We start from the raw sequence: 12772 nt of genomic DNA, 5'->3' as shown, positions 1-12772 counted from the left end.
GGCCAACAGCATGACCACTTCCCACGTGAGGTATTTTAGCTCTACGGATTTAAGTGGCTCAACCCAATGCGACTTCAGGAAATCCAACACCACGTTGAGATCCCACGGTGCCACTAGAGGCACAAACGGGGGGCTGAATATGCAGCACTCCCTTAACAAAAGTCTGAACTTCAGGCAGTGAAGCCAGTTCTTTTTGGAAGAAAATGTACAGAGCCGAAATCTGGACCTTAATGGAACCCAATTTTAGGCCCGTAGTCACTCCTAACTGTAGGAAGTGCAGAAATCGACCCAGTTGAAATTCCTCCGTTGGGGCCTTCCTGGCCTCACACTAAGCAACATATTTTTGCCATATGCGGTGATAATATTTTGCGACCACATCTTTCCTAGCCTTAATCAGCGTAGGAATGACTTCCTCCGGAATGCCTTTTTCCTTTAGGATCCGGTGTTCAACCGCCATGCCGTCAAACACAGCCGTGGTAAGCCTTGGAACAGGCAGGGCCCCTGCTGCAGCAGGTCCTGTCTGAGCGGCAGAGGCCATGGGTCCTCTGAGATCATTTCTTGAAGTTCTGGGTACCAAGCTCTTCTTGGCCAATCCGGAACCACGAGTATAGTTCTTACTCCTCTCCTTCTTAGTATTCTCAGTACCTTGGGTATGAGAGGCAAAGGAAGGAACACATACACCGACTGGTACACCCACGGTGTTACCAGAGCGTCCACAGCTATCGCCTGAGGGTCCCTTGACCTGGCGCAATATCTTTTTAGCTTTTTGTTGAGGCGGGATGCCGTCATGTCCACCTGTGGCCTTTCCCAATGGTGTACAATCATTTTGAAGACTTCTGGATGAAGTCCCCACTCTCCCGGGTGGAGGTCGTGCCTGCTGAGAAAGTCTGCTTCCCAGTTGTCCACTCCGGGAATGAACACTGCTGACAGTGCTAACACATGATTTTCCGCCCATCGGAAAATCCTTGTGGCTTCTGCCATCACCATCCTGCTTCTTGTGCCGCCCTGCTGGTTTACATGGGCGACCGCCGTGATGTTGTCTGACTGGATCAGCACCGGCTGGTGTTGAAGCAGGGGTCTAGCCTGACTTAGGGCATTGTGAATGGCCCTTAGTCCCAGAATATCTATGTGTAGGGAAGTCTCCTGACTTACCACAGTCCCTGGAAGTTTCTTCCCTGTGTGACTGCCCCCCAGCCTCGAAGGCTGGCATCCGTGGTCACCAGGACCCAGTCCTGTATGCCGAATCTGCGGGCCTCTAGAAGATGAGCACTCTGCAGCCACCACAACAGCGACACCCTGGCCCTTGGAGACAGGGTTATCAGCCGATGCATCTGAAGATGCGACCCGGACCACTTGTCCAACAGATCCCACTGGAAGATCCTTGCATGGAACCTGCCGAATGGAATTTCTTCGTAAGAAGCTACCATCTTTCCCAGGACTCGCGTGCATTGATGCACCGACACCTGTATTTGTATTAGGAGGTCTCTGACTAGAGATGACAACTCCTTGTCCTTCTCCTCCGGGAGAAACCCTTTTTCCTGTTCTGTGTCCAGAACCATACCCAGGAACAGTAGACGCGTCGTAGGAACCAGCTGCGACTTTGGACTATTCAGAATCCAGCCGTGCTGTTGTAGCACTTCCCGGGATAGTGCTACTCCGTCGAACAACTGCTCCCTGGACCTCGCCTTTATAAGGAGATCGTCCAAGTACGGGATAATTATAACTCCCTTTTTTCGAAGGAGTATCATCATTTCGGCCATTACCTTGGTAAATACCCTCGGTGCCGGGGACAGACCAACGGCAACGTCTGGAATTGGTAATGACAGTCCTGTACCACAATTTTGAGGTACTCCTGGTGAGGAGGGTAAATGGGGACATGCAGGTAAGCATCCTTGATGTCCAGTGATACCCTGTAATCCCCTTCGTCCAGTCTTGCAATAACCGCCCTGAGCGATTCCATTTTGAACTTGAACCTTCGTATATAAGTGTTCAAGGATTTCAATTTTAGAATGGGTCTCACCGAACCGTCTGGTTTCGGTACCACAAACATTGTGGAATAGTAACCCCGGCCTTGTTGAAGGAGGGGTACCTTGATTATCACCTGCTGGAAGTACAGCTTGTGAATTGCCGCCAGTACTACCTCTCCTCGAGGGCAGCAGGCAAGGCTGATTTGAGGTAACGGCGAGGGGGAGTCGCCTCGAACTCCAGCTTGTATCCCTGTGATACTACTTGCAGAACCCAGGGATCCACCTGTGAGCGAGCCCACTGGTCGCTGAAGTTCCCGAGACGCGCCCCCCACCGCACCTGGCTCCACCTGTGGAGCCCCAGCGTTATGCGGTGGACTCAGAGGAAGCGGGGGAAGATTTTTGATCCTGGGAACTGGCTGTCTGGTGCAGCTTTTTCCCTCTTCCCTTGTCTCTGTGCAGAAAGGAAGCGCCTTTGACCCGCTTGCTTTTCTGAAGCCGAAAGGACTGTACCTTATAATACGGTGCTTTCTTAGGCTGTGAGGAAACTTGAGGTAAATTTTTTCCTTCCCAGCAGTTGCTGTGGATACGAGGTCCCAGAGACCATCCCCAAACAATTCCTCACCCTTATAAGGCAGAATCTTCATGTGCCTTCTAAAGTCAGCATCGCCTGTCCACTGCCGGGTCCCTAATACCCTCCTGGCAGAATGGACATTGCATTAATTCTGGATGCCAGCCGGCAAATATCCCTCTGTGCATCCCTCATATATAAGACGACGTCTTTAATATGCTCTATGGTTAGCAAATAGTATCCCTGTCCTGACAGGGTAATAAACCACGCTGCAGCAGCACTATTCATGCTGAGGCAATTGCAGGTCTCAGTATAGTACCTGAGTGTGTATATACAGACTTCAGGATAGCCTCCTGCTTTTTATCAGCAGGCTCCTTCAAAGTGGCCGTATTCTAAGACGGCAGTGCCACCTTTTTTGACAAACGTGTGAGCGCCTTATCCACCCTAGGGGATATCTCCCAACGTGACCTATCCTCTGGCGGGAAAGGGTACGCCATCAGTAACTTTTTAGAAATTACCAGTTTCTTATCGGGGGAACCCACGCTTCTTCACACACTTCATTCACTCATCTGATGGGGGAACAAAACACTGTCTGCTTTTTCTCCCCAAACATAAAACCCCTTTTTTTTGGTACCTGGGTTAATGTCAGAAATGTGTAACACATTTTTCATTGCCGAGATCATGCAACGGATGTTCCTAGTGGATTGTGTATATGTCTCAACCTCGTCGACACTGGAGTCATACTCCGTGTCGACATCTGTGTCTGCCATTTTTTGAACCCCTGATGGCCTTTGAGACGCCTGGGCAGGCGCGGGCTGAGAAGCCGGCTGTCCCACAGCTGTTATGTCATCCAGCCTTTTACCTTCCACCTATCCATCCACTCTGGTGTCGGCCCCCCAGGGGGCGACATCACATTTATCGGCATCTGCTCCGCCTCCACATAACCTTCCTCCTCAAACATGTCGACACAGCCGTACCGACACACCGCACACACACAGGGAATGCTCTGACTGAGGACAGGACCCCACAAAGTCCTTTGGGGAGACAGAGAGAGAGTATGCCAGCACACACCAGAGCTATATATAATGCAGGGATTAACACTATAACTGAGTGATTTTTTCCCAATAGCTGCTTGTATACACAATGTTGCGCCTAAATTTAGTGCCCCCCCTCTCTTTTTAACCCTTTGAGCCTGAAAACTACAGGGGAGAGCCTGGGGAGCTGTCTTCCAGCTGCACTGTGAAGAAAAAATGGCGCCAGTGTGCTGAGGGAGATAGCCCCGCCCCTTTTTCGACGGACTTCTCCCGCTTTTTTATGGATCTCTGGCAGGGGTATTTTACACATATATAGCCTATATGACTATATATTGTGTAGATTTGCCAGCCAAGGTGTTTAATATTGCTGCTCAGGGCGCCCCCCCCAGCGCCCTGCACCCATCAGTGACCGGAGTGTGAGGTGTGCATGAGGAGCAATGGCGCACAGCTGCAGTGCTGTGCGCTACCTTGTTGAAGACCCAAGTCTTCTGCCGCCGATTTTCAGGACCATCTTCATGCTTCTGGCTCTGTAAGGGGGACGGCGGCGCGGCTCCGGGACCGAACGATCGAGGTCGGGTCCTGTGTTCGATCCCTCTGGAGCTAATGGTGTCCAGTAGCCTAAGAAGCCCAAACTATCTCCAGTCAGGTAGGTTCGCTTCTTCTCCCCTTAGTCCCTCGTAGCAGTGAGTCTGTTGCCAGCAGATCTCACTGAAAATAAAAAAACTAAAATATACTTTCTTTTCTAGGAGCTCAGGAGAGCCCCTAGTGTGCATCCAGCTCAGCCGGGCACAAGATTCTAACTGAGGTCTGGAGGAGGGTCATGGTGGGAGGAGCCAGTGCACACCAGGTAGTCCTAAAGCTTTCTTTAGTTGTGCCCAGTCTCCTGCGGAGCCGCTATTCCCCATGGTCCTTACGGAGTCCCAGCATCCACTTAGGACGTCAGAGAAATATTTGAGGCACTTTTTTTTTTAATAGCAGATGTCATTCACAATGTAAAAGGACAAACCTTAAAAGTGGCTTCCACATGCATGACCACAGGCTCAGGAGAATGTGTGATGTGGCAGCTCACGTTCTCACTGCTAAACCCAGTCTGCATTCCAGTGAAGAGCAATTCAAATTCACAGGACTTGCTGGGAGCTGATAAGGAGAATACTGATATTAATAATCACAGAGCAAAACTCACAGAACCAAGTAAGAGTAAGATCTTTACTTTATACAAAGACAATACAAGAGCACATTAGATTTGTGAAGCAGGTGGGTATAAGTATTATTAGAGACAGGGCAACGAGTTGGGTCTTTTTGCAATTGCTTCTTTGGGCTAAGACCCTGCTTCAATACAACCCAGGCCTGCACATTCCCCAGTATACACCAAAGTAATTAGAATATGTAGTTTTTAAGTTAGGAGCTTTGTACCCAGGCACAGCATTGTGGCAACTATAATAAGATGAGCCCAGATCACTGGTATCTTACTTGGGCTGAGCAGATAGGTAGATCATTCAGACAAGCAAAAAGTGGTTACCAGAGCTGCACTGTTTCCATTTGTATACGTTCTTAAAGGTGTAGTAAACCTATCTGATCTAGCATAACAGCAGCCCACATACCCAAGCCATACTTGCCAACCCTCCCAGAATATAATGGTTGTTGTTGATATGTAGTTAAACGCTTAATGGTTCCGTGCGATCTCCTAACTGTGTGTTATTGTGCATGACCCATCTGTCTACATAACATCATTGTCTGAGTAAATAGTATGCACCACACTTAAAGTTAAGTGTCTTGACTCCAGGTGCAGGACTTTTTTTTTTTATATGCCTTCCTAAAAGTATCTGCATGTACACAAGCCAGCAACTCTATGTCTTAGATACTGAACAGTGTTTTGCGATGACTGCTGCTGACTCTAGTCGGACTATGGAACTGTAGCATAGGCAATTGGGACATTATGTGTTAGAGAACATACAAAAATTTAAATAAGGGATGGTAATAAGAATGGCTATAGGCTATAAGCAATCTGATCATCAGGTATGTCACAATTGCATCAAGGGTAAGCAGGCTGACGGGCAGCCCAGGAACGTTTAGGTTTGGGCTTAGAGGTTTTGGAAGTACGAGCCTGTTTCGGGTACGCCTGACCCTTTACTTTACTTGGAGGTCGAAAGGAACAAAAATTGGTACTCTTAGCCTTTGGAGCCGAAGGATTAGTACTCGGCAGACATGCAGTTTTAGCAGACGCTAAGTCAGCAATAATCTTTTTCAGATCTTCCCCAAAAAGGATGTTTCCCTTAAAAGGCATCACCTCCAAGGTCTTTTAGAGTCCAGATCCACAGACCAGGACCGCAACCACAGAATCCGGCGAATCAGAATGGACATACTAGCACACCGGCATCAGAGGCCGCATCCTGAATGTAATGAGAGGCTGTGGTAATATAGGAAAGACACTGTCTGGCATTATCAGAAAAATTAGCAGGTAGCTCCGTTTCAACTTCTTGAACCCAGGCTTCAACAGCTTTTGCAGCCCAAGATGCCGCTATAGTTGGTCTATGCACAGCACCCGCAAGAGTGTAAATAGACTTCAAGCAACCCTCAACACGCTTATCCGTCGGTTCCTTCAGAGAGGTGACGGTGGTGATAGGTAGAGTAGAAGACACCACCAGATGTGCAACATGCGAGTCCACCGGTAGCGGTGTTTCACAATTTTTACTTAACTCTGCAGCGAGGGGATACAGAGTTAGCATCTATTTAGACAGGGAGAATTTATTTCCTGAGACTCCCAGGATTCCTCACGTATGTCAACTAAATGTTCAGAATGTGGTAGAACTAATTTAGTAACCTTCTGACGTTTTAACTTATCAGGTTTCTTAGACGTATCTGGAGGGTCATCAATCTGAAGAATCAGTGTGATAGCCTCCACTAGGTTAGGTACATAAACCTATCTTATAAATTCCTCATCAGAAGCAGCTGCATCAGTGTCTGATGGATCAGTATATTCCCCATCTTCATTGGATGAAGTATCCGAACAATGAGTGGATTGTGTGGAAGAAATTGCCCGCTTAGATGACCCTTTGGTCCTAGGAGGGCGAGGGTTAGCTGTTTGTTTAATCAAGGACTGATTTAATTGCTGTAACACAGTTGGCAGAGTATCCGCCCATGGCGGATTAACTACAGGGACAATATGTGGCTGTAATGGCATAGGAGGTCCCACATGGGGCGTAAGTCTTGTTACCAGCGTAGTCAGCATATTAGAAAAAGCAGCCCAAGGTGGGTTTTGGTGTGCCACCGATGCTGCAGGCTGACTAGGGGGTGCAGAACATCCAGTACCTGGACCCTCAGCTGAAATATTTTCCTCAGGTAAAACCGTGGCGTCAGCACTGCATGAGGCAGGAGCGTCCACGGAATTCCCGCCCTTTGTAGCAGACATTATTTGGAAACGTAGCCTTAGGGTGTACTAGTACAATATAGCTAGACAAACACATTACCGGACGAAACCCCCCTGTGTAAGGTGACTGCAAACGCAGAACACAGAGGATTAAAGCAGTATAGGGTGACTGAAAATACACAGAGAAAAATACCAAATAGTATATCCTGTGAAACACTATATATAAATGACCCTGACGCACTTAGCCCCCCTCAGGGTACAGAATATAGGGATAGCAATATGTGTGAGATACGCTGAAAGGAAAACACACAGCAGCTATTGGCATACACAGTCACATGTACAATGCAGAAATTATTACAAACAACAATACAACTGCACTGGTAATACTACATAGAGCTATGTATGTATACAGATATAACAATGCACAGTAAACACTGGATGTATATCACAGAATACTTGTTCTAAATATTCATGTAGTTATGCACTTTTTCTTAACTAACACCGTCTAAACAACATGTAGAATACTTCAGTGTCCTGTAAAAGCACAGCGCTGATGAGGCAGGCGGCTTTACAGAGGAGACTGTGCCCAGCAGTCCCAGAATCAGCGCAGCTGTGTGTAATGGCGCCCAAACGCTGACAGGGAGTGAGGGAGAGAGAGATTCAGCTCCAGAGCGGGAACATCCGCTGTAGATGGCGCCTGGGGCTGGGGGAAGGGCTACAGGTCAGCGCCTGATCCCCTCTGCTGGACTTCACCACCGGGTACTATGGAGCCTATACTAAACGGATTTTAGTAAATCCGACCTGTGCTCCTTGCCCTGGAGGATATAGTAGGGTCCCTGCACAGCCACACGGCGGTATGTGTGCCTGATAAGACCGGAGTGCCTCCACTGTAAGTACCCGGCAACCAGGGTGCGGGAGTATACAGCGCCGCTGGGGGAGGTGAGGGAGCCACAGCATGATATGTCAGCATGACATATAGCAACTAGTGCCTGTGCTGCAGCCCTTGAAGTCTTCTTTCTTCTCAGAAAAGCTCTTTTTAGGGCTGCTTAGAGCAGCCCATCCTGTTAGCTGCCTGCACTGCAGGCACCAACTTACAGACTGAGCTCCAGTGCCTGGAGGCGGGGATATAGAGGAGGCGGTGCAGTGCATCTTGGGAACAGTCAAAGCTTTAGCCTGTTGGTGCCTCGGATCAAGATCCAACTCTACACCCCCGATGTTATGCCCTGTGGAATCCCAGTGTACCCCGCTGCAGAAAGATGATTTTACAAGGATGACCCAAGTGTACTTTCTAAGAGTAAAAAGTGAAGTGATACACAAAATTGTGGACTACAAGAATTAAGCAGAAACTCAAACGGGTTATAAACTTAAGACTTTAAGATCCGACAATGGAGGACATTACCAAACCAAAAGTTTTTTGGACTTCATGAGAAAATAATGAGACCAAACCAGAGCTGGCCCTAACCAATATGATGCCCTAGGCAAGAATTAGGCTGGTGCCCCCCCCACACTCATTTTGGTGCTCATACTCACTATATTATAAACACACAGTAGTGCAACTTTATTCACATTTTGTCATGCTATAGTGTCCCTTATTCACGTTACATCACACAGTAGCACCACATTACTTTATATACGTTACTCCTCACAGTAGTGACCCTTATTCACATTACATCACACTGAATTGCTCATTATTCACAATACAGCACACCATATTGCTCTTTATTCACATTTGACCACACAGTAGTGCTCTTTCTATATGTTACGCCACACAGTACAGCACCTTATACACATAATGCCACACATTAGTAATGCATTTATACACATAATGCCACACAGTAATGCCCTTTACACATATTACACACATTGTTAATGTCCTTATAAACATAATGCCCCTTACATATCATTCCAACCTTTAATGATTCCCTTATGCACATAATGCCCCTTACACATACAGTATGCCGAACACTACTGCACAACCAACCCACCCGCACACAGCACTCACATGGCCGCTAACACTGTGACCTCTGCCTCTGCTTGGATACATCTTGCCTCAATACGCCATGCAGCAGGAGATGCTTGGCGTGAGTCAGCTGGCAGCTCTGCTAACGTTGGGCGCCTTTTTTTTAAGAAAATGTGTCTTATTTGCATTACTATGGATAGGCTAGGATGGCTAGGACGCACAAGCAGCTTATGCTGATTAAAATGATATGCGGCATGCCTATATTGTGTGCAACTGTGGCTGTATCTGCATACGAAATGCTACGTTACAGTGATTTCCAGGAATATACTGTAACGTAGCATTTCCTATGCAGATACAGCTGCAGTCACACACAGAACATAGGCATGTCACATATCAATTTAATCAGCAGCAGTGCTTGTGCGCATATCAAATGCCTTAGGCATTTGCCTAGTTTGCCTATGCCTAGGGCAGGCTCTGGAGCAAACGTCAAAACCAAGTCGTATACGTCAAAATGGTGTGAGTGTACAAATTGTACTATAGTGAAAAGAGCCTGTGCAATGCTAAACGATGCTGGCTTTGAAAATACATTTTGGGCTGAGGCAGTTCAAACAGCGGTTTACCTAAAGAACAATGCTGCAACTGTTGCAGTAGAAGAGAAAATACAGATTGAAGCATGGGCCGATAAGAAACCTAACAAAAGTCACTTTAGAGTATTTGGTTGCAAAGCTTATGGGCATATGGGCTGATTCAGAGATGGACGCAGATCGCTGCATACACAACCAGATCTGTGTCCATCTCCTCACATGCTGGGGCAAGGCCGCCCAGCATGTGTGGCGCTGCCTCCAGATGTGTCCCAATGCATCGAATTAAGATTGACCGCTGTCAGTTGGTCCACCACCGCTTTGTATTTAATCGGAGCCACTGCGTGTGGCGTGATGAGGCCGCCCCAAAAACACTTCCAGAAACTTCCTGTTCGGCCCACCATGCACCAACCATTGCCATGTCGCCGCCCCACGATCGCCTGCCACTGTCAATTATCTTAGAAGGATGCGGCCGCAAGGAGAAGGCTTGCGCACGCGTACTGCGGCGTGCACGGACCAGATGGAAGCGGCTGATGCATCACCCCCATATTCCAAAACAAATAAGATCAAGTTGGACTACAGATCACAAGACTGTATTTTAAATGGAAATAGTCTTGAGAGCAAGGGACAGTGCTGACAAAAAACTCATTAAGGGGGTAATTCAGACCTGATCATAGCAGCAAAATTGTTAGCAGTTGGGCAAAACCATGGGGGTCATTCCGAGTTGTTCGCTCGTTGCCGATTTATGCTATGCTGCGATTTGTTGCTAACTGCGCATGCGCATGGTAAGCAGAGCGCATGCGCTTAGTTATTTTACTAAAAACTTAGCAGTTTTGCTGTGGCTTCAGCGGCGCTTTTCAGTCGCACTGCTGATCGGTGTGTGGTTGACAGGAAAGGGGCGTTTCTGGGCGGCAACGCAGTGTTTTCACGGCGTTGGCTAAAAAACGCAGGCGTGCCAGGGAAAAACGCGGGAGTGGCTGGGGAAACGGGGGAGTGGCTGGCCGAACGCAGGGCGTGTTTGTGACGTCAAACCAGGAACTAAACGGACTGAGCTGATCGCAATCTGTGTGCAGGTCTGGAGCTACTCAGAAACTGCAAAGAATTATTTATTAGCAATTCTGCTAATCTTTCGTTAGCAATTCTGCTATGCTAAGATACACTCCCAGAGGGCGGCGTTCTAGTGTGTGCAATGCTGCTAAAAGCAGCTAGCGAGCGAACAACTCGGAATGACCCCCCCCCCCCCCATGTGCACTGCAGGTGTGGCAGATATAACATGTGCAGAGAGAGTTAGATTTGGGTGGGTTATTTTGTTTCTGTGCAAAGTAAAATAGGATTTTAAAAACCTACCGGTAAATCTCGTAGTCCGTAGAGGATGCTGGGGTCCACATTAGTACCATGGGGTATAGATGGGTCCACTAGGAGCCACTGGCACTTTAAGAGTTTAATAGTGTGGGCTGGCTCCTCCCTCTATGCCCCTCCTACCAGACTCAGTCTAGAAACTGTGCCCGAGGAGACGGACAACTTCGAGAAAAGGATTTTACACAGACAGTGGCGAGATTCACACCAGCTCACACAAACAAGGCAAACCAAGCTAACTAGCTAGAAAAAAAAATCAGAAACAGCTAAATAACATTACTGAACCAAGTAATAACGCAGTACTTAACTAAGAACCAAGCAGTACTGAACCAAGTAACCACTGCAGGATCACGACGCTCTGGGCGGGTGCCCAGCATCCTCTACGGACTACGAGAAAAGGATTTACCGGTAGGTAATTAAAATCCAATTTTCTCTTACATCCTAGAAGATGCTGGGGTACACATTAGTACCATGGGGATGTACCAAAGCTCCCAGAACGGTAGGGAGAGCGTGAAGGCTCCTGCAGAACTGATTGACCAAACTTTATGTCCTCAGAGGCCAAAGTATCGAACTTGTAGAACTTAGCAAACGTGTTCGACCCTGACCAAGTAGCCGCTCTGCAAAGCTGTAAAGCCGAGACACCCCGGGCAGCCGCCCAGGAAGAACCCACCTTAAGAGTAGAGTGGGCCTTAACAGATTTTGGACACAGCAGTCCTGCCGTAGAATATGCATGCTGGATAGTGAACCTGATCCAGCGAGAGATCGTCTGCTTAGAAGCAGGACACCCAAGTTTCTTGGGATCATACACGACAAGCAGAGAGTCCGATGTTCTGTGACGAGCAGTCCTCTTCACATAGATTTACAGAGCCCTTACAACATCCAAGGACTTTGACAGAATTGAGCAACTGGCACGACAATAGGTTGGTTGATATGAAAAGCCGTCACAACCTTCGGAAGGAACTGCTGACGTGTCCAGAGCTCAGCTCTATCTTCATGGAAGATCAAATAGAGGCTTTTACAAGACAAAGCTCCCAACTCCGACACATGTCGAACAGAAGCTAAGGCCAACAAAGTGACAGCCTTCCACATGAGAAACTTGACTTCAACATCCTGTAGAGGCTCGAACCATTTCGATTGGAGGAACTGCAACACCATGTTAAGATCCCAGCGTGCCGTAGGCGGCACAAAGGGAGGCTGGATGTGCAGAACCCCTTTCAAAAAAGTTTGAACCTCAGGGAGGGAAGCCAGCTGTTTCTGGAAGAAAATGGATAAGGCCGAAATCTGGACCTTTACGGATCCCAACCTCAGGCCCATATCCACACCTGCTTGCAGGAAGAGGAGAAACCGTCCCAGTTGAAACTCCACCGTAGGAAACTTCTTGGATTCACACCAAGATACATACTTTTTCAAAATGCAATGGTAATGTTTAGACGTTACTCCTTTCCTAGCCTGTATCAGGGTAGGAATAACCTTGTTCGGAAAGCCTTTCCGAGCTAATATCTGGCGTTCAACCTCCATGCCATCAAACGTAGCCACGGTAAGTCTTGATAAGTGAATGGCCCCTGTTGTAACAGGTCCTCCCGAAGGTGAAGAGGCCTCGGATCTTCCAGCAGTAGCCCCAGAAGATCTGCATACCAAGCCCTTCTTGGCCAGTCCAGAGCAATGAGGATTGCCTGAACTCTTGTTCTCCTTATGAGCTTTAGAATCCTTGGAATGAGTGGAAGTGGAGGAAACACATACACCAACTGTAACACCCACGGAGACACCAGAGCGTCCACCGCCACTGCTTGCGGGTCTCTCGACCTGGAACAATACTTCCGAAGCTTCTTGTTGAGTCGGGAGGCCATCATGTCTATCTGAGGAACCCCCCAAAGATGTGTCACTTCCGTAAACACCTCCGGATGGAGGCCCCACTCTCCTGGATGGAGATAGTGTCTGC

At 48.0% G+C, this 12772-nt stretch overlaps 1 protein-coding gene across 5 annotated transcripts in view; it reads right to left on the bottom strand.

The window, feature by feature from the left end:
* DLEC1 (DLEC1 cilia and flagella associated protein) overlaps positions 1-12772 on the bottom strand; it is a 247281-nt gene that overhangs the window by 106447 nt on the left and 128062 nt on the right. For all 5 annotated transcript variants that reach the window (XM_063921795.1, XM_063921794.1, XM_063921796.1 and 2 more), the window contains exon 19: positions 4576-4706. In XM_063921795.1, the coding sequence (XP_063777865.1) occupies positions 4576-4706 (131 nt within the window). The remainder of the gene's footprint in view (positions 1-4575; positions 4707-12772) is intronic.

The sequence above is a fragment of the Pseudophryne corroboree genome, chromosome 5 (genome assembly GCF_028390025.1).
Source record: "Pseudophryne corroboree isolate aPseCor3 chromosome 5, aPseCor3.hap2, whole genome shotgun sequence".
Lineage (NCBI taxonomy): Eukaryota > Metazoa > Chordata > Amphibia > Anura > Myobatrachidae > Pseudophryne > Pseudophryne corroboree.
Note: the sequence above shows the minus strand (reverse complement) of the source record. Positions and strands in the feature narration are given on the sequence as shown.